At 49.4% G+C, this 19,100-nt stretch overlaps 1 protein-coding gene across 2 annotated transcripts in view; it reads left to right on the top strand.

The window, feature by feature from the left end:
* Positions 1 to 19,100, top strand: part of CCDC13 (coiled-coil domain containing 13) — a 52,175-nt gene that overhangs the window by 13,771 nt on the left and 19,304 nt on the right. For both annotated transcript variants that reach the window (XM_038570579.1, XM_038570578.1), the window contains exons 3-9: positions 1,867 to 2,015; positions 5,505 to 5,647; positions 7,219 to 7,308; positions 11,070 to 11,186; positions 12,399 to 12,503; positions 14,633 to 14,794; positions 17,617 to 17,793. In XM_038570579.1, the coding sequence (XP_038426507.1) occupies positions 1,867 to 2,015; positions 5,505 to 5,647; positions 7,219 to 7,308; positions 11,070 to 11,186; positions 12,399 to 12,503; positions 14,633 to 14,794; positions 17,617 to 17,793 (943 nt within the window). The remainder of the gene's footprint in view (positions 1 to 1,866; positions 2,016 to 5,504; positions 5,648 to 7,218; positions 7,309 to 11,069; positions 11,187 to 12,398; positions 12,504 to 14,632; positions 14,795 to 17,616; positions 17,794 to 19,100) is intronic.

The raw sequence follows: 19,100 nt of genomic DNA, 5'->3' as shown, positions 1-19,100 counted from the left end.
TGAAGAATTGCATCTGATAGTGCTGTGTTCCGGTGGATATGATTTGATATGAACTGTATTTAAAAATCATTTAAAGTCAAATGGAAAATTTGAAACTCATCAGAGTGTAGTTTATTCACTTGAATTTTCTTATTCAGCCTCTCTTTCATGAAAACTGTGTTTGGGTTTCTGAGGAGCTGGCTGTCTAACTCTGATGGGTCTTAAATTATCATTGCTTCAAATTGTCATCTGGGATCATTCTCCTATGCCATTTCCCTTCCCTGACCACCCATAAACATACCTGTGTAAAGATTTCTTGATGGGTCCCTTCGTTTTTCACAGTTGGTGAAAAGGTTGTAAGGAGTCCAGAATCTTCTCATTTTGCTCTAAATCCAACAATATCACAGATGCATGTTGATTTATACTTGTTATTAGAAGAAGAAGGTTATACTGATACAAAATTCTCTGCTAGTAAAAACAAAACCAAAAAAACCCACAATACTTGTTGAGCTGTCTCTTTGCTTCTGGTTTGGCCCAGAATCTATCTTCTCCATTTTCAGATTCTACTTTTTATGGTTTCTCAATTTTCAAAATATTCTACTAAAAAATGCTAATTGGGAAAAACATACAGGCTGCTCAAAAATGGAAAAAGTCCCCGTGGCTCCTAAATATTAGCTCTAAATTAACCCCAGGCCTAGTTCCCAATGATCTTTCCTCAAATCAGAGAAACCAGAATTGATGGAGACTTTAGCCTTTGGTAGAATAACAACAACTGACTGGTGGCTCAGTCAGTTAAGCATCCAACTCTTGATTTTGGCTCAGGTCTTGATCTCAGGGTCATGAGTTCAAGCCCCACATTGTGCTCTGTGCCTGGCATGGAATCTACTTTAAAAAAAATGATGATGAAAAAAAAATGATGATGATAATGATAATATCAGCTTTCCTAATAATTATTCTTCCCTCTAACTTCTATACTTGCTCCCCACCCCCCCCCCCCCCCCCCCCCCCCCCCCCGCACACCTGTCCCTAGGGAGTCCATTCCGAGCCTCACAGTAGAAGTGATCACAGACCCATCAACCACGTGTTACTCATGTTTTAAAGGGCTGAAGAGAGCCTGGCAAGACACTGATAATAAAAAAAACACAGCACCTGCTCTGATTTTCTATCAGGTTTACCTAGAGGCCTAGCCTTAACTGTATGTATATATATATATACAGTATATATATATATATATATATATATATATATATATATATATATATAGTTACAACTATAAATGTCCAAGTATCACTTTAGGTGCATTTCACAAACTTTGATGTATATCACCGCTGCACTCATTATGTTCTAAATATTTCATAATACACGTTACAATTTCTTCTCAACCCTAAGTTATTTAGGAGTGTGGGTTTTTTTAGTCTCAAACAGATGATGGATTTGGGGGTTTGCATTTTTATTTTATTTTTTGCTACCTTTTTAGTATGATTTCTAATTTTAGTCAATTGCCATTAAAGAAAATGGCCTGTATGATGTCCACTCTGTGGAATTTGCTAAGATTGTCTTTGTGACCTATAATATAATACATTTGTATCCATGTTCTGTGGATGCTTGAAGGAGTATGAATTCTTAGAGAGAGGTAGTTGGTTTTATAGCCCTCTCTTAAGCCTGTAGTAAACAATGTTATTCAAACTTTTTGTGTCCTTTCGTGTGTGTGTGTGTGTCTGTGCATGTGTTCATAGTCACTCAGTTTTGAGAACAGTGTGTTAAAATCTGCTCATTGACATTTTCTATTTCATTCAGACTGTTCTTATCACCACCTAGTGTCTAACCAGATACAACAAACCTGACTCCCACCCACTGGTCCCTGTAATTCTGCCTTTGCCCTTGTAGGATGCTTGAAGATGAGATTGCACACCTTCGAGAGCAGCTCAGGGAGACGGTAGATGAAAACGGGCGATTGTATAAGCTGCTGAAGGAAAGGGATTTTGAAATCAAGCATCTCAAAAAGAAAATAGAAGATGACAGATTTGCCTTCACAGGTAGCTCCACCCTTGCTGTGACAGTGCCTGCCCTGAGTTCCACGTAGCTGGCTCAGCTGCCATGGAGCCTTCTGGGCAGGGCAAACAGCAGGTTCCAGAGGGTAGGTGCTTGAGAGAGTGCCAAGGGTCAGCTGCGGTCAGGCTTGTCCAGATAAGTCCTGGAAATGAAGGAGAGGGTGGAGGAAGAGAACAGGCTAAGGAAGCCAGCATGCCAGGAAATGGGAGTGCAAGAATAGCAGGGACAGTGGGCAGGCTTTCTGGGTAGTGTTGGTAACCCAGCTAGGACTCACGACAGGGGTTCGCCATGGATGCTCACTCACTGCGTGTTGACGAACCAGCAAGGTCCCTTTTATCCTGCTGCTCTGACTCAGACATTGTATTGTGGATGTGAAAAAGCCCCAGTGGAAGTAGGCATTCACTCTACAGCACTTGCTGCTCCAAAAAAATGGTTGAGACAGGGAAGGTAGCTGTGTTGAGGGGATTTCCTAGGACTCAGTAGGGTGTAGCGTGGGGCTTGGCCCTTCAGGTCTGGGCTGGACTTTGGCTTTGTTGGTAGGGATGTCGGTCAGCCCTATGGACCTGAGGATGACCTTAGCTTTGTGGGTGTGAGCTGGACATTGGCTCTGTGGTTATGAGCTAGACCTTGGCCCCGCAGCTGTGGTGGGGACCTTGGCCCTGATTGTCCTCTGTTCCATATACACCCATTGAGTAATTCCCAGGTAGCTGACTAAACCAGAAAGCTGGTGTAATGAATCACAGATACCAATGGGCCTCAGCTGGCATCTGTCAGAGCGTCCCTCCCTGCCTCTGAGAGCCAGTGTCTTTAAGGGTAGGTGCATGCAAAGTACCAGTAGGGAGTTAAAAAGCAAGGGAATTTGGTATCCTAAAGGCCCTTGGTAGCCTATTGTGTTCTCCCTCCATTCTTTGGACTTTTCTGTCTAAAACAAAAACCACACTGAGGAGAGGGACTTGTGAGGCATAGAAACACACCCAGCCTGGCTTGGGTTTAGATGAATAAGGGCAGCTTGACATTCAGCAGAAGCTGATGGGCTCCAGGGAGGGGAGCAGGAGATGCTTCCTCATCCTGGGAGACTGGGGCCTGAGGGCTACTCGCTCTTGCCTAGCCTGTCCCATGCTCTCTCCTGGTCTCTGCCTACTTGCTCATGGTCTTGTCTGATTGCCAGCCCTAACTCTTCCTCAAGACCCCTTAGAATCCACTCCTTGCTGTGTGGCCCCCATTTCTAATTTCCAATGTCACGTTTGAAAGAGAAAAGTCTGACTGCCTGGCCCATGTTTTTAGACCAGGCCACAAGTGACAGGCCACTGACAGACTCGTTTTCCTTTAGCTGGATTTTTAGTGATGGCTTTAATTTTTTTTTAGACAGTATTTCTCTGGATGATATTTCTTTGTATGATTTTTTAGTGATTGCTAAGTTGATCACAAATTATATAACTTTTCACAGTCTACTTAGAATTAATATTTTACCACTTCAAGTGGAATGAAGAAACGACCACCATATCGGTCCCCCAGCTTTTAGATGTATTATATGTCTATATGTCTATATGAAAATCCCAATAGACAATGTTATAATATTTGCTCTCAACCATTACACATAGGGTAACCTAAGGAGACAAAAGTAGTCCATTATATTTACCCACATACTTAGCATTTTTGTGCTTACCCATTCACTGCCCCCCCCCCCCAATCATGGGGTTAAAGTTTTAAGAGTGGGGCTTGGGTGGAAAAAAACAGATTTTTCTTGTTTTCTCTGAGTACCCCTTCCTGCCCTTTAGACTAGAAAAGGCCTCTCTTGGACCTCTTAATTACCTCTAGTTCCAGGATTTTTGATTCCTGGAAGGAAAACAACCCAGAAAACTCATGGCTGGACCATGTGTACTTCTAGATCTGGTTTCCATCCCCATGTTCTGAGCCCTTCCTCTTGAAGCATCCCCAACCTCTTCAGCAGATAGGAGGTGGCCAAGGATAGTTGCTCCCAGTTTCTCTACTCACTGCCTGGCCCAGGCTAGCAGCAGCAAGCCTGGGCTGAGTCGGTTTGAAAACCATCAAGCCTGCCTATTTACCTTCCACCACTTGTCACTCCCAGGCTGTTATGAGGCTCATGACAGTCGTATTAAAAAGCAGGGCTAGGCAGGTGTCTCTGCCAGTTACCCACTCCCGGAGTGTCAGAAGCATTCAGAGAACTTGCAGACCATCTGACCAAACATGCTGTTGCACAGATGGACAGGGGACTCTAAGGCTAGCCAGGCAGTCTACTGGGCTGCTATCTGCCCCACACCACTCAGTTTCCCACATTCACACCCTTCCAGCCACCTCTTCCACAGCCTCCTGCCCTTGTCCACTGTGTTCCAGCTACTCTGCCCTGCTTGATGCTCTTAGCAGACGAACAACTCCAAACATGTTCCTGCCTCTGGACCTTTGCACTTGCTGTGTCCTCCTCTTAGAGTGTTCTTCCCAGTTGGGAACACTCTTCTTGATGGCTTGCTCCCTCACTTCATTCATCCAGGTCTCTATTCATACATACCTCCTCAGATAGGCTTTTCCTGACCACTCAGTCTAAAATAGTGTCACCTATCCCTTTCATTCTCTTGTCCAGCTTTCTTTTACTTCATAGCACGTAGTCTTCCTGGACACTGGAATACATATTTATTTGTTTTTTATTATCTATCTCCCTGGCTAGAATGTAAACTCTATAAATCTTTTTTATGCACCATTGAATCCCTAATACAGAGAGTATCCAACCCTTTGTGAAGCCCAATAAATACATACTAAATGGATGCTTGCATTTGTACTGGTTCGGTGTCACCACAAAACTCTGAAAGAAACCACCACAAAATGTCAGCAGCATTCAGCAAGAAGCATGTATTGAGCTCAAACATCTGGGGTTAATTGGGGCTTGGCAGACCTAGGCCAGGCCTAGCTAGGGTGGTTCAGCTAGGTGCCACGTTTCTCTTCCTCTTCCTGGGACCAGCCAGCTGGCCTAGCTGTGTTCTTCTTGTGGAGATGGCATGAGCAAAAAGAGGGGGATTTAACTACACAAATGCTTCTCAAGCCTCTACCTGTGCCTTATCTGCTGACAACTGATTGGCCAAATAAGTCATTGGCTGAGCCAGAGTCAGGCAGGCATAGAAGGGTTGAGGGAGTATATCCTATTGCCTAGAGGGCACAGTAGAGTCATAGAGCATAGGATGTGGATGTGTAACCTGTCACTGAGGAGGGCATGAAAGGCATGAAGAATTGGGGCAATAAACTTATATCCCATAGAAATAAAATTTATAATTTTCTGAGTGGCTGCATTTCTATTCATGGGAGTTGGGTTTCAGGGTGACTAGGTATGTCATAACTCCCCTGAGCCTCTGCCCTTGCCTGGGTGTTCCAGCTTTTAAAACCCTGGGGCCATTGGTAGTGTGGCATGAGTTTGACGTGTGGGCCTGTGCATTTCATTGACCTTACTGTTTCCTTCATCATAGGGACAGCTGGTATGGCCGGGGATGTGATTGCCACCAAAATTGTCGAGCTGTCCAAAAAGAACCGGGTGCTGACGGCAGAGTCAGAGGGTGCGAAAACCAGAGTGAAGCAGCTGAGCAATCGCATCCAGGAGCTGGAGCGGGAAGTGAGGGGCCTTAGTCATTCCTGCCTCTAGAGGGGACTTCCAGGACCCTGGACCACTCCTTGAGAGAGGGAGCCACAGTTAGATGCTTTGGGTCTTTCTGAAGGGCCTGTGGGTCAGCGTGTGCAAAGAGTCCCTCAGTCTTCACCATGTTCTGAGAGGGGGAAAGTGTGTCATGAAGCAAGAGGTCAGAGGGCATGGAGAGGCAGCCATCATGGTGGTTAGGACACAGACCCAGAGCCTGACCGCCTGGGTGTGAATTTCAGCTCCATCACTGACATGCTTTGTGACTTCAAGCAGGTTATAAACTCACTGTGCCTCAGTTTCCTCCATCTGACACATGGCAGTAATAATAGTACTCACCCTAAGGTTTTTCTGAGGATTAAGAGACTCAATAATATAAAATGCTTCGGCAGTGCTGGGCATGTAGCAAATGCTAGATAAATGTTTGTTACATACATTAACAGGGGTCCTTGCTAAGGTGAAGTTAGAGCCCGGCACACTCCACCAGTGGGTCTCACTTCTGCCCATGTTCCTCTTTCTGCTGCTCCCTGCCGTCCCACAGCTAGTCACAGACCCTCCCCCCCAATCTTGCAAGGACACAACCCAAGGAGTTCATGGTCCCATAGGAGCTGGAATGGAATCTGAATGCTAGAGAAAACCTAGCTCCCTTATGTGGGCTGAAGAGGCTGGAGCTCCAAGAGGTTAGAGGGCTTTCTCGAGTCACACAGCACATGGTGGTGCTGCATTGCAATTCGAATTCTGTTGTCCTCTGGAATTGTCCTTAGTTGTTATTCTGGGCATCAAATTAGAGCTTCTTTACTCTATAACAAATTGTCTGAGAACCATCTCAGGCTCTGTGCCAGGCCCTCTACTGGGGAGCAAAATAGGCATGGACCTTGCCCTCCTCAGAAGCAGATCCAGCACCGAGGGCCTCTCAGAGGAGGGGGCACACACAGTGGGTCCCTGGAGGGTGGGAAGGGGTCACAAGCAGAGGGTCCAGCAGACACCAAGTCCCTGAGTGGGGAAGAAGGTCTGAGAGGAAACCTGTGTGGCCAAGAATGGAGCAAGGTGAGGTCAGAGGTGGGAGGGCAGGCCACCCCCAGCCTTGTCAGACATGGTCTTCCTTTCTGTGAACAGTTGGGAAATTTTTAAAGGGTCAGTTGGCTGCCTGTATGAAGTGCCGGGCTTGGCAATAGGCCATCAGCTCATGTGGCAGATTTCTTAGCATCTCAGACCCTGTCTTCTTGTCTACTGCACAAAGTCCATCGTCCCTTTACGTAACACCTCCCAGATTGTGGGTAGAACTCTGGGATGCAGACCATGGCTGCAGTATTATGTATTAAGCTGTTAGTGAATCCTGGTGTGTGCCTGGGGAGTGAGGCAGACAATCGATTAGGCCCTCTCCCATCGCAGAGCAGTTTGAAGGGCAGAGCTCTTCCCTTAATGGTCCTAAAGTGAGCTGAACCAGTGAAACCAGTAAGCACACGCCCAGCGGTGGCAGGGGAGCGCTGCACTCAGGCACCACAGTTGCCAAGCACGATCCAGTATTAAGTGCAAGGTTTGCTTTTCAGCTGCAGAGGGCCCTGGCCAGGCTACCAGCCAAGATGGCCACCGACGCGGGAGCCAAGGCGCCGAGGGCTCAGACGGCAGACAGAGCCTTGGTATGAGTTCTCTTCTGTGCTAGAGAGTCTGTGGGGCAGCTGTGGGCCTGGCTCTCCTGTCCTCTATGGGAGGGTAGGCGCCTCTGTTCGGGGTCCACCTCCACCCCATTGCCTGGCCTGTGCCCACTAGTGCAGCATCCTCAGAGTGGTTGTCAGGGAACAGTAACTGAGTCTGTGGCTTGAGGCCAGACATGCCCCCAGGGAGGCCAGAGAAGGTCTAACTCTGATCAGCCCCCAGTGAGGGAGACCCTGGAACCCTAGAATTTCAGGACCAGCAGGGAAGGTCTGCTCCAACTGGCCTCCTACTCTTGGCCCAGCAGCATCCCTTACAGCATCCTCACTGGGGAGATGAGATATCCAGCCTCTTACTTACCCCAGGGACAAGGAGCTCACTACTGCTCCTTGAGCCTAGTTGGGGCAGTGGGGAGCACATTTCATATTGTGAGAAGTCTTGCCTTTTTAGAACTCCCAAGTCTACAAAATAAAAGTGACTGTTGGGAATGGCAGCTTATTTCCTACCTTCCAGTCCACTGAGCCAGTGAGTAGGGCCTTGAACCCAGGAAATGGGAATTGCTGCTCCATAAAAGGAAGGCAGTCTGACCCTGTGGAATACCAGGGAAAGGCATGGAGCCCACACCAAATAGTAGGTAGCATCAGAGTCTTAAGAATAAAGCCTCCCCAGGGGTTTTCATAGGAAGCCTGGAGATACAGGGAGTCAAGCCTTAGGACTACCTCGTCAGTGCTCCTTTTCTAGCTCCACCTCCTTTTTGCCTACAACTCAGCATCAAGCCACCTCATGCCCGTGTTGAGGAGGATTCAGCCTTCAGTCTACAGCGACAGGCCCTTAGGTTCCAGGAAGGGAACTCACTGGGGTGAATGTTAGTCTAGTGTAAACCTGTCTCCTTGCTAGGGAGGCAAGAGAGGGGCTCTGCCCTTGGCAGGGGCTGTTCTGAAGGACTTTTCCTGGCTCAGCTGCTCCTGGTTTATCTACAACACAGAACATTTCCATGTCCCTGACTAGGCTGCCATTGATGGGAGACTGACAGGATTTTCTGAGCCCTGTGACATAAGGAATCAAAGACAGGTCCTCTGTACAAAGGGGAGCCCAAGAGGGGATGGGTAGCCATGCTGAAGGAAGGAGAGGGACAGGGCCTTCAGAAAGAGCCCCAGGCCCTCAAGAGTTCACAGGGGGAACACACCCTCCATGTGAGGCAGCTGGGACATGGGCTGAAGGAGGGGTTCCTGTGGTGGGCCTGCTGCAGAAGGAAGATGGGGAAGGGCCCTCCAGCAGGAGCAGTATAAGCATGGTGGAGAGGCCGGTGAGCACTAAGTATTCTGTTTCCTCGCTGGGTATTGGCTGAGCAATGTTTGGCTGCAGCCCAGCCTCCCACAAGAGGGAAAGGGGAATGTAAACCAGAGGAGGCTGAGTCACCCACGGAGGGAGGCCTTGACCAGCAGCTGGAGCTGGAGCACTCAGCTCTGCTCCGTGGCTGCAGGGAGCCCGGTAGGCTTCTGATGGAAGAGTGGGTGACAGGCTGTCAGCCTCAGTTCAGCAGTACCCTGTGTTTTCCAGGGCACCTTCTGATCAGAGAAAGGACAAAAGCAATGTGCCCCCTCACTATGCGGTTCAGGGTAGCCCAAGCCTGAACCACATTTCAGAGGCCTGCGATCACTGCACATTCTGGCCCCCATGTGCCAAAGCACATTCCAGAGTGGACCTGAATGCCCTGTCTCCATTTGGCATGGTTGGTGTGGGGCTCCCAGAGGCTATGTCGTGAGCAGCATTGGCATTGTCTGTTCCCCTTGGACTGCATGTCAGTTATTCCCTCAAAGAAAATAGCACAGGGAACGGGAGGATTAGGCCCATGCTCAGGTCTCCCACAAAGCCTGTGGAATTTTGCTCCAGGCAGAAGCAGCTCTGAGATGACGACGACATAGAGTTGGCCCAGCTGTCCAGGAGGAGAGGACTCCTGGACAAGCAAAGGGGAGCAAAGGGGAGAAGGCTGCCATGCACATGGGCCCAGCCCTCACTAGGACACTAGCTAGGCCTCAGCACCCTTTGCCAGCTGCTCACCCCAGCAGCACCTCACCCCAGCCAGGCTAGGCACCCCAGCACGGTCCTCTGTCAGAATCTGCCCCAGACAGAGTTCTTCATACACATCTCCTCTCAACTCATACGGCAACCCCCCGCCGCAGGCACTGGTGTTAATACAATCCTATTTTACAGATGAGGAACCAGGCTTGGAGAGGGGAGTCATTGCCTGGGTTCTAGATCCGGGTCCAAGATGTCTGCCCTTCCCATGCTTTGAGCAGGCTCACAGCTGTGAGCCCATCCCATGGGATGCTCATAAACACAACTTCTGCACCACCTGTCAGGGCCAGTGGGCCCATGGTATCAAAGACCTGACAGGCAGGGGTATTGCTTGCCAGCCTTGGGCAGATGCAAAGCAGCACCTTAGCAGGGGCAGGACAGGCATCCAACAGCAGTGAGAAGGAATGGCAAGCAGCCAGACTGGGGGGAAGGACACACACACACACACACACACATACACACACGTACACATGTGCACACATACACAATTTTTTAAAAAGATACATCTGTGTTTTATGTAAGTTCCCAGTGTATACTCTGTTCACATTGGTTATTCTGTTTAGCCTCATGGTGGTGCTGTGAAGAAGCGGACAGGGAAGTGCTTGTATACTCATTCCATAGGGGAGGGAACCGGATGAGGTCAGACTTCTTGGACTGTGTGTCCGCTTCCTGATCAGCCCACTCGTGATGCCTGGGTGCCGGAAACAGCCTCAAGGGGGAAAATCAGCGCTGGGGAAGGACTGGGCTTCTTCTAATCCAACTCATGTCACCCCCAACAGGCTGCGTGCCCCAGGGCTAGTTACTTCCCCTCTCTGGACCTTATTTTCATCACTTATGGAAGGGGTTCCCATGGGCTGACTGTGGAAATCCCTTTAAGGCCAAACTTCTGTGAGTCTCAGAAACTTCTACCAAAGACAGAAATGGGTGGCACATTTGAGAAAAATTTACATCCAAGTAGTTTAAATCAAACCTTATTAAAAAAAAAAAAAAGATATTTCTATGAGTTCCAGCAGGCAGTTTTCATGATTGCTACAGTTCTTCAAGCCACAGAAATGGAACATTTGGCAATGAAACAGGGTCCTTATTTCTGTTTAGTGATTTCATTGCCAGGAAAAGGAGCTCAGGGCCCAAGCTGATGGGTTTCAGGAGAAGGAGGCCTCAAGTTAGGATGGTTGTGATCCTCCTGCCAAGCGAGGGTTGCCTTCTGTGATGGAACTAGTCCTCTCTTTATTCTGAGTGGGGACAGTTTAGCTGCAATGCCAGTCTCTGGAGCACAGCAGAGAGTGCCCACACTTTGGAAGTGTCTGGGAGCTGTGGATCCCACAGGCTTCCCTCCAGGGGTTCCCCCTTTGTGGCCACCACCTGCATCCATGGATGTGCGATATTGTGAGTGAAAGGTTCAGCTCCCAGAGGTGGGCTGCCAGATTCGTGTCCCTGCTCCAGCTTTTCCAACCAGGTCCCCCCAGCCAAGGGGATGCACCCCTTCTGCCAACCTCTGCTTTGCTGGCAACAGGATGCATCTCACAGAGGTTCATGAAGATTAAATGAGTGTCCCCTCATGGAGCACCTAGCATGATGCCCAGCACAGACCTGGTTGAACGGATCCTATGATTATTGTTACTCTTTAGGCAACAAGTGACTACTCTCTCCTCTCACCCTGCCCAACTAGCCAGAGACCCCAGAGGTGAAGGTGTTGCAGGACAGGCTGGCAGCCACAAACCTGAAGATGAGTGACCTCCGCAACCAGATCCAGACTGTGAAGCAGGAGCTCCGGATGGCCCAGAAGGTATTCCAGAGCCAAGGGTCAGATGTTCTTGACTGGCTGGGATTGGGAAGAGCATGGCCAGAACAATGGGTTCCATTCAGGAGCAGCAAGGGCTTGGCCCCATGAGCATCATGCTGCTTGCTCTGGGTCAGGCTCCACATCCAATAACTTCCTTCTGTCCACCCTTCATGCAGACCATTGGTGATTAGGGTTCTCAGCTGCCTGTAGGCCCTAGTGGTACCCTTCTCACCCTGGACAGAAGAGGACAGTGCCACCTACCCAGGGAGAGTTCTGTGGACTTTCCTTGTGCTACATGTACCCTAGTAGATCCTGGGTCTCTCCTTAATAAGCCACCTTGGACTTGGAAGCCTGCCAAGACTTGCCTCCTGCCCTCTGCCATCTGTAATATTAGAAAATGAATAGGTTGTTTGTGTATTAAAGACCCCTTTCAAAGGAAAATACTCAGACTTGGGACACAGGCCCAGCTGCTTCATTATTTATTTTTATTTACATAGTGAATTCTCTGGCATTTGTCTTCCCTGCTGGAACCACTCAGACTAGCCAAGATTTCCAAAACAGTATTCTATTGTGGAAACAAGCACCAGAGACTTGGTGCACTAGATTGGTTCCCATGACAGGCTTCAGAGGGGCTTGGGGGCACCAGCTGGAGAGTTCTGTTTCCACCTCAAAGCCTTGAGTTAGGGTCTGCACCCCACCGTTCAGCAGCCACAATGTTGGGCCTTGCTGAAACCAAATATCCCCAGCTGGCATTTGATGGTCCTCTTTCTTGCTGTACTCAGACATGGCCCCTCATCAGTGGCTTTTCACAGAGGTCGAGTCCCTGTGGCGATGTATTTCCTGTAGCCATCTAGAATGATCTCAGTTCTAAGTGATAGGTGAGCAAATTGAGGAAACAGATTTTGGTCAACTTTGTGGTTCACTCATCCCAGAATATGTCAAGAGCAGGGGACCCCATTTAAACATTGTTGGCGATTCCTTATCTGCGGTCAACATGACCAAGAAATACTAAGGACAAGAGAATCATTACTTTCCCAAGGATGGATGCTCTGAGAGCATGGTCAGCCGGCCTTTGAGGCAGGAGAAAAGTGTGTAAGCAGGGCCTAGGCCCTCTGGGAGCCCCACACAGCCAGTGTTGCTTGAGTACATGGCAGTTTTAGGGTTCTCGTGGGGCCCTCTCTCTCCTGTCTTCACCAAAGGCCTTGTCCTTTCCAGGTTTTGACCAGCGAGGTCGGGGAAGATGTGAATGTCCAACAGCTCCTGTCTTCCCCAGGGACCTGGAGGGGGAGGGCTCAACAAATTCTCGTTTTGCAAAGCAAGGTGAGTGAACTTCTTCTGGCCCAGAACAGAGGGCTTGAAATGCACCAGAAAGGCACATATCAATTCACATTGGACATGTAGGACCTTAGAAAGGCCTTTAGGCCCAGCAGAGCATACTTGCAGGGCTGTTGTTTTATATTTTCCCCCACCAACCTGATTTTAATTTGTTATTTGATGAACAAGGATTTATATAACACTTACCATGTGCCAGGCACTGGCACTTAAGAAATGCCAAAACCTTTGATTTATTTTACTCTAGGCATATTTTTTCCCCTAGTTCATGTAAATTTGCGTGACTGGTGTACTTGCCGGCTTTTTCCGGTTTTGTCCAGATGGCTTTGTAGACTTTTGAAAGTTTTAATTACCCACTAAAGACTTAGCCTTGTCCCCCTCTTTATGTTCTAAATATTTTGGAGCACTCTCTAGAGGCTATGAGCTGAGGCTCCAGAGCCAGACTGCTTGAATTTGGATCCCAGCTCTCAACTTGCCAGCTGTACAACCGTGGGCAAGTTCCTTCACCTCTCTGGGCCTCGGTTTTCTTCTCCTTATACCATGGATAACAACAGGACCTACCCCACAGTGTTGATGGGAAGACTGAATGAGTCAATAGGTGTAAAATGGCCAACATGGTGCCTTGCGTGAAGGGAACACTGCACAAAGGTTAGCTGTGGTGGTTATTTTCCTCTTTCACCTTCAAACCAAGAAGCACAAGAGTAGGTGGGTGACTTTCCCTCTTGGGCAAGTACATGGCCTTCATCCCCAGGAACTTCCAAGTTCACAGTTCCTGGGTGGCTTTTATCCTAGGGCATCCTATAGGACCCTTGAGGCCAACACGAAGGGGGAACAGTGTCCAAAACACTGTGATTTATGACCAATGTGTGGCCTTGGGGTTCAAGAGACCCCAGTTTGAGTCTGGCCTCGGTCACTAGTCTATAGACTAGTTCGATGACCTTGGGCAAATCACTTCATCCCTCTGCCCCTCAGTCTGCAAAAAAGAGTGTTGTGAGTTAAATGAAATAACATTTGTAAAGCACCCAGCCCAGTGCCCAGCCATAATAAGCACACCACACATTAGTTGTTGTTAAGATGCACAGATAAATGATTAAAAGTTTCACACTGTTCGTGCTGATGCTTAAATGGAATTACCATAGCATGCCACACGAGGGCGCTGATATGTGCCTTCAGAGCCGTGCTGCGGGCCTTTACTGGGGATCCTAGTGAATTTTGCCCCGGCACAGGTTTACCTAGCTGTGTTCCATCGTTTATGTAGTATCAACACGGAAACCCGTGTTAGAAGGACCCTAAGAGTTATTCATATCAACCCCAGTGCAATAAAGCCATCGTTCTGTGGGGTGACATCTACCTGCCACTTGCCGAGAGCCTATGAGTGCTAGACTGTGTGCTGAGAGCTTCACCTCAAAGTTGCCTAATCCTAGAAAGCACCCATAGCACTTGTTTAAAATGCAGATTCCCAGTCCTTCCCCTGGAGCTCTGACTTGTTGGTCTGGAGTGGGCCCCAAGACTTCTCATCTCAAGAAGCATCTTGGGAGTTCCCAGACTTAAACAAGTTCAGGATACTGAATCCTTATAACATTATGCAGGGTGGACCCTTAGGCCCATTTCATAGGTAAGGGACCCGAGATTCAGAGAAGTTAGGTGAGCTGTGCATAGTCACACAGCTAGTGAGGCTCTGAGCTGATCTTTCAGCTTTTAAACCCCACCCTTCCTCTACAGCATCTCCTGCAAGTGGCCAGGAACCCACAGTCTCCCCAGGAATGCACCCAGTCTTGGGTTAGAGAGTTCTTCCTTGTACTGAGGTCCTCCATCCTTTCCCTCCCAGGTTCCTGGAGTCACACGTCTGCTTCTTGGTCTCAAATAGTTGATAAAGGATGGCGTGATCTTTCTCATTCTCAGACTAAACCTCCCTTGTGTCCTCCCCTGTTTTGCTCCAGATGCCACCCCAGGTTCTTTCCCCACCTCAGTGCCCCTCATATGGGGCTTCTGTGTTCATCTGGAAGTACAGTGTCCTCTGTCTAGTGGGGCTTCCCATTGTACCTTAGGACAGCCCCTGAGCAGTTGAGTCTGTGAGTGCAGACCCACTGTGGAATGACGAACTTTATCACCCTCAGGTTCGCGAACTTGAGAAGCAGTTGGGACAGACCCGGAGCCAGTCTACGGGAATGTCCAGTGATGAGCCATCTGCCTATCCAGACCCAAGGAAGCTCTCAGCACAGGAGAAAAACCTGCTGAGGATCCGCAACCTAGAAAGAGAAAAACAGGACGGCTGGGAGGTAATGCATGTCCAGGGAAGAGGTCAGTTGGGTACGTGGGACCAGGAGATCATGACCACCTCTGCAGGGCCTCAAAGCCCTTGTGGTCATGAGCTCCAAGCCACCCCTTAGAGGCAGGGAACATGGGGTTTGGGGTCACATTGGTGCATGTTCCTTATGTCCTGTTAATCCAGCTTGAACTTCCTGACTGGGTCCTCAGCCCATTTCATGAGCTTCTGGTGGCCCATCCTGGCTGTTCTGGAGAGGCTGGACCTGAAATGGTCACTGTAGAAGGAGAGGAGAAAGTCACAGCCCAGAGTGATGGCCAGTAACAGTGTTAGACAGGGCTCAATGGAAGAGAGCTCTAGGCTGCTGGAAGGCGGGCGGGCTAACACTAGCACCATGCACTGCATCTCACTGGCAGTGCCGGGAGTGGCAGGAGCTGGACTCTACCGGGCTTATGTGACAAACAGAACTGATTGGCACATTGTAGATGAACAGTATAGAAGCAGCCTAGCTTTAGGCACAGATGGATCCAAGGATCTGGGGACTTGGTCTTACTTAATGCCACGTTTTCTGGACCTGACTTCACCCTCTCGAGTGGAGACTCCTGGTAATTCCAGCTTTTGGTACTACAAACAAACAAAGGGCTTCTCTTTCCTGGTAATTCCAATGAAGTCCCAGAACTAAGTGTCACCTGGCTAGCATAGGTCATGGGCCCATCCCTGAGCCAGTCACTATAGCCAGTCACTGATACAGGCTGCTGTGATTGGCCAGGCTTCGGATCCTAACCCCTAGGTCTGGGAGGTGAGTCAGCCTCTGAGAAATTGGCGTGAGAGTGAGGAGCAGGGTTTTCTCAAAGAAAGTAGAGGAAGAAGCAGGACAGGACAGAGTGCTGGCAGGCTGAACAGCCTACCTCAGTGGCCCTGGCAATGGGCCTCTTAACGGTGAGGCCTTACCTTGTCATCAAGAGACTTGCATTTGCGAGTGTCTACTCAAGACTAGACCCTGTGCTAGGAACGTTGTGACCATTGCTCCATTGCACCCCCAGCATCCTAGATCATCAGGTGTGAGGAGAGAACAGTAGGACTGGAGAGGTGGGCAAGGCCAGCTAGGGGGTTGGGCTTTAATCTTGAAGGAAGTAGAGAACCACCAAAGGGTTTGGACTGCTGTGCATGTTGGAAAGGTCACATGGTCAGGTATGGGGGGCTAGGTCAGAGGAGGCATGGAAGGCGGAGGCAGTAATCCATTTGAGACATGACCAAGAACCTGAGCCAAGGCAGTAGGACTATAGCCGAAGGCTGGACACCTGCAACATTTGAGGGTTGACTTTACAGGGCTCAGTGACAAGATGGAAGATGGAAAGGGGAGATACAGAGGGGTTTTGAAGGACTTCCAGTGAATGTAGTGGGTGCATAGGGGACACAGGGAGGGGAATTCAAGGGAGATGGGGAGCTGAGATTTGAAAATGTTGGGTGTGTGGTGCACCCAGCTCAGGCTTACATGTTCACACAGAATAGAATATGTTACAGTCATTGAACCTCTTGTAAGCCACAATGTGAGTAGAAAGAAGATATTCCCTGTGTGCACTTCCTCTGCCAGGAGGCTTCTAGAGCCTAGAGTGTGTAGACAGCAGAGCAACAGGTAAATAATGGCTGCCTACCTGCAGAGATTGGTGGTCTTCTAAATTCATCACCAACAATTTTTCATTTCTGTAAGTCACTTCCACGGGGATCTGAAAATACTTTTCCAATGATAATTAACCCTCAAAACCAAAGCAGATTATGTAACCTATTGCCCAAAACCCTCCTCAGTGTCTCAATCTTGGTTCCTGATGGTTTACCTAATCTGGACTCTGCCCCCTCTGACCTTGCTCCTGATCTGCCCCCTCTCCCACTGGGCTCTAGCCACACATGCTCTACCCCAGGGCCTTTCCTCATACCCTCACTTCCTTTAGATCTCTTCTCAGACGTCACCTTTTAGAGAGGACTTCCCTGACCATGCCATTGTCCCTTCTACCCATTCCCTTCCCCACTTTCCAGTAAGCACTTGTCACTATTTAACATCTGTCTCCCCAGCTAGGATGTTAGCTCCTTGGGGACAGAGACTCTATTTGGTTCTCTGCTGTATCCCCAGCATCTACAACAATTTTAAGCACATAGTAGGCCCTCAGGAAATATTTGAGAAGGAAGGGAGGGAGGGAGGGAGGGAGGGAGGGAGGGAGGGAGGGAGGGATGAATAAAGAGAGACTCCAAAGGCATGCACAGCACTTGAGTTGCCAGTTAGTAGCTGACCCAAGTGAGGCACAGTCTAGGCTGATGTGCTGGACATACATGGAGGAAGTGAGGTGATGCAACAGGCACCTCCCTCTCATTCTGGCTCTTGGTAGGGTGAGCCACTTCAGTTTGAACCTAGACTCAGTGCTGCTCATGAAAGCATGGCTTTTCTCTTTCCCCAGCTCAAGCCAGGATTGAAAGGTGAGGACAGCCATCCTTTGTGGAGGACACACCCACAGTTGGCAAGTGTGGTTCCTCTCATGTCTGACCCTGGCAGAGCAAGGGCAGCTGCCTGGATGCCTGTGTCCTCAGGCTGATGGAGGAGTGCTGTCATCTATCAGTGACATCAGTTGCATGCAAGGGCAGGGGGCAGGAGTCTATGGGCCCACCTGACAACCCTCAGAGGTGAGGGCTAGGCTCTGGGGCCCCAGCTCTGCTGCCCTGCTCTCGGGCCTTCAGCAGGTCCTCTCTTGTCACTGGGCCTCACCTCTGAGTAGGAGCCAGAGACCAGATGTAGCCAAAGTCCCATTCAGCCCCATTGCCCACAACTATACTTCTGGATTACAGAAACTTGTTGGTGAGCGAGATGGCCTCCAGAGAGAGCTTGAAGAACTGAAAAAGAAGTTTGAGGGTGTGAAGTCCCGGAATAAGGTGCTGTCGAGTGAAGTGAAGACCCTCAGGAGTCAGATGGGGACGCTGGCAGAGAAGGGCAGGCATGATGATGAGCTCATCGATGCCCTCATGGTATGGCCCGGTCCCTCAAACCTGAGCCCACACCCTGCCCAGAAGCCCATGACCCAGCCCCAGCCGCAGTGAGCTCTCACTTACCCCAGATGCCACCTGCATAATCCAGAAGCAGCCCCAGGGGTGCCAGCCCCAAAGCCGTGCCCCAGGGATGAGAACAACCAGAGGCTGCCCAAGCACACGTACCAGTCATGTTTTGTGATATTGTGCTGGTTATGATGTGTTACAGCCTGGCACCAGCCATTGGACTTGTGGACCGCAAAAGAGGAAGAAATGGATGCAGGGGAAGGAGATGGGATTGGACCCTGGGTTATTTTTTCATCAATGAATGGAAGGGACAGCTGAGGGCCCAGTTTGAATTTTTGTCCATGTGACAGCATAGAGCCCCTACCTGGCACTTGGGGTGCATGTGGTTCATGATTACTCACCGAGACAACCCCTAGGGTCATATATTATAATCCCAGTTCACACATGGGGAAACTAAGATTCCAATTAGTTAGCTAAGTCATCCAAAACCATATAACTGAGTTCAAACCATGTTGGTCTGACTCTAAGGCCTTCCTTGATTAGCAAGGCCACACTGCTTTCCCGACCCTAGATTGGCCTTGTTTCTCTGGGACTTGGGATGCCCCAGGGTCTCTGAATCCCAAATTGTGCCCCAGATCCTGGGTGGCCATGCCTAGCTTGTCTGGGGGGCATGGGGTGGTAGGCAGAGCACAGAAGACCTGAACTCTAGGCCTGCCTCTGCTGACACTTCACTTGGTGACCCTAGATCGATTTTACCCCTTCTCTGAGCCTCAGCTCCCAGTTATATTTTGTTTTTTTTTTTTAAAGATTTTATTTATTTATTCATGAGAGACACAGAGAGAGGCAGAGACACAGGCAGAGGGAGAAGCAGGCTCTATGTAGGAAACCTGATGTGGGATTTGATCCCGGTACTCCAAAGATCATGCCCTGGGCTGAAGGCAGGCGCTAAACTGCTGAGCCACCCAGGCGTCCCTGATCCCAGTTTTTAAACAAGGTGTGGACCTGGATGTCCTTGGAGGTCCCTGTGTGCCACCATCCTTTGTTACTGCAGATGTCATGATGAAAGCTGCAGACCAGCCCCAGCCTTGCCATTCACCAGCAGTGTGCTTTGTGCTCTCTGGGCCTCAGTCCCTCCAAATCACTGGCATGTCCTTTCTGTTGGCCCACTAGTGAAGCCTCTAACCTGGTAGTCTTCTGGGGGCATTTACAGGGGATGGTGCCTCAGTTGGGTGCTGAGAGATCCCTGGTGAGTGGTCCAGGTACTGCCTGCCACCATCTCC

Source organism: Canis lupus, chromosome 23 (assembly GCF_011100685.1).
Source record: "Canis lupus familiaris isolate Mischka breed German Shepherd chromosome 23, alternate assembly UU_Cfam_GSD_1.0, whole genome shotgun sequence".
In the NCBI taxonomy this organism is placed as follows: Eukaryota; Metazoa; Chordata; class Mammalia; order Carnivora; family Canidae; genus Canis; species Canis lupus.
This window is presented reverse-complemented; position numbering and strand designations above follow the sequence as displayed.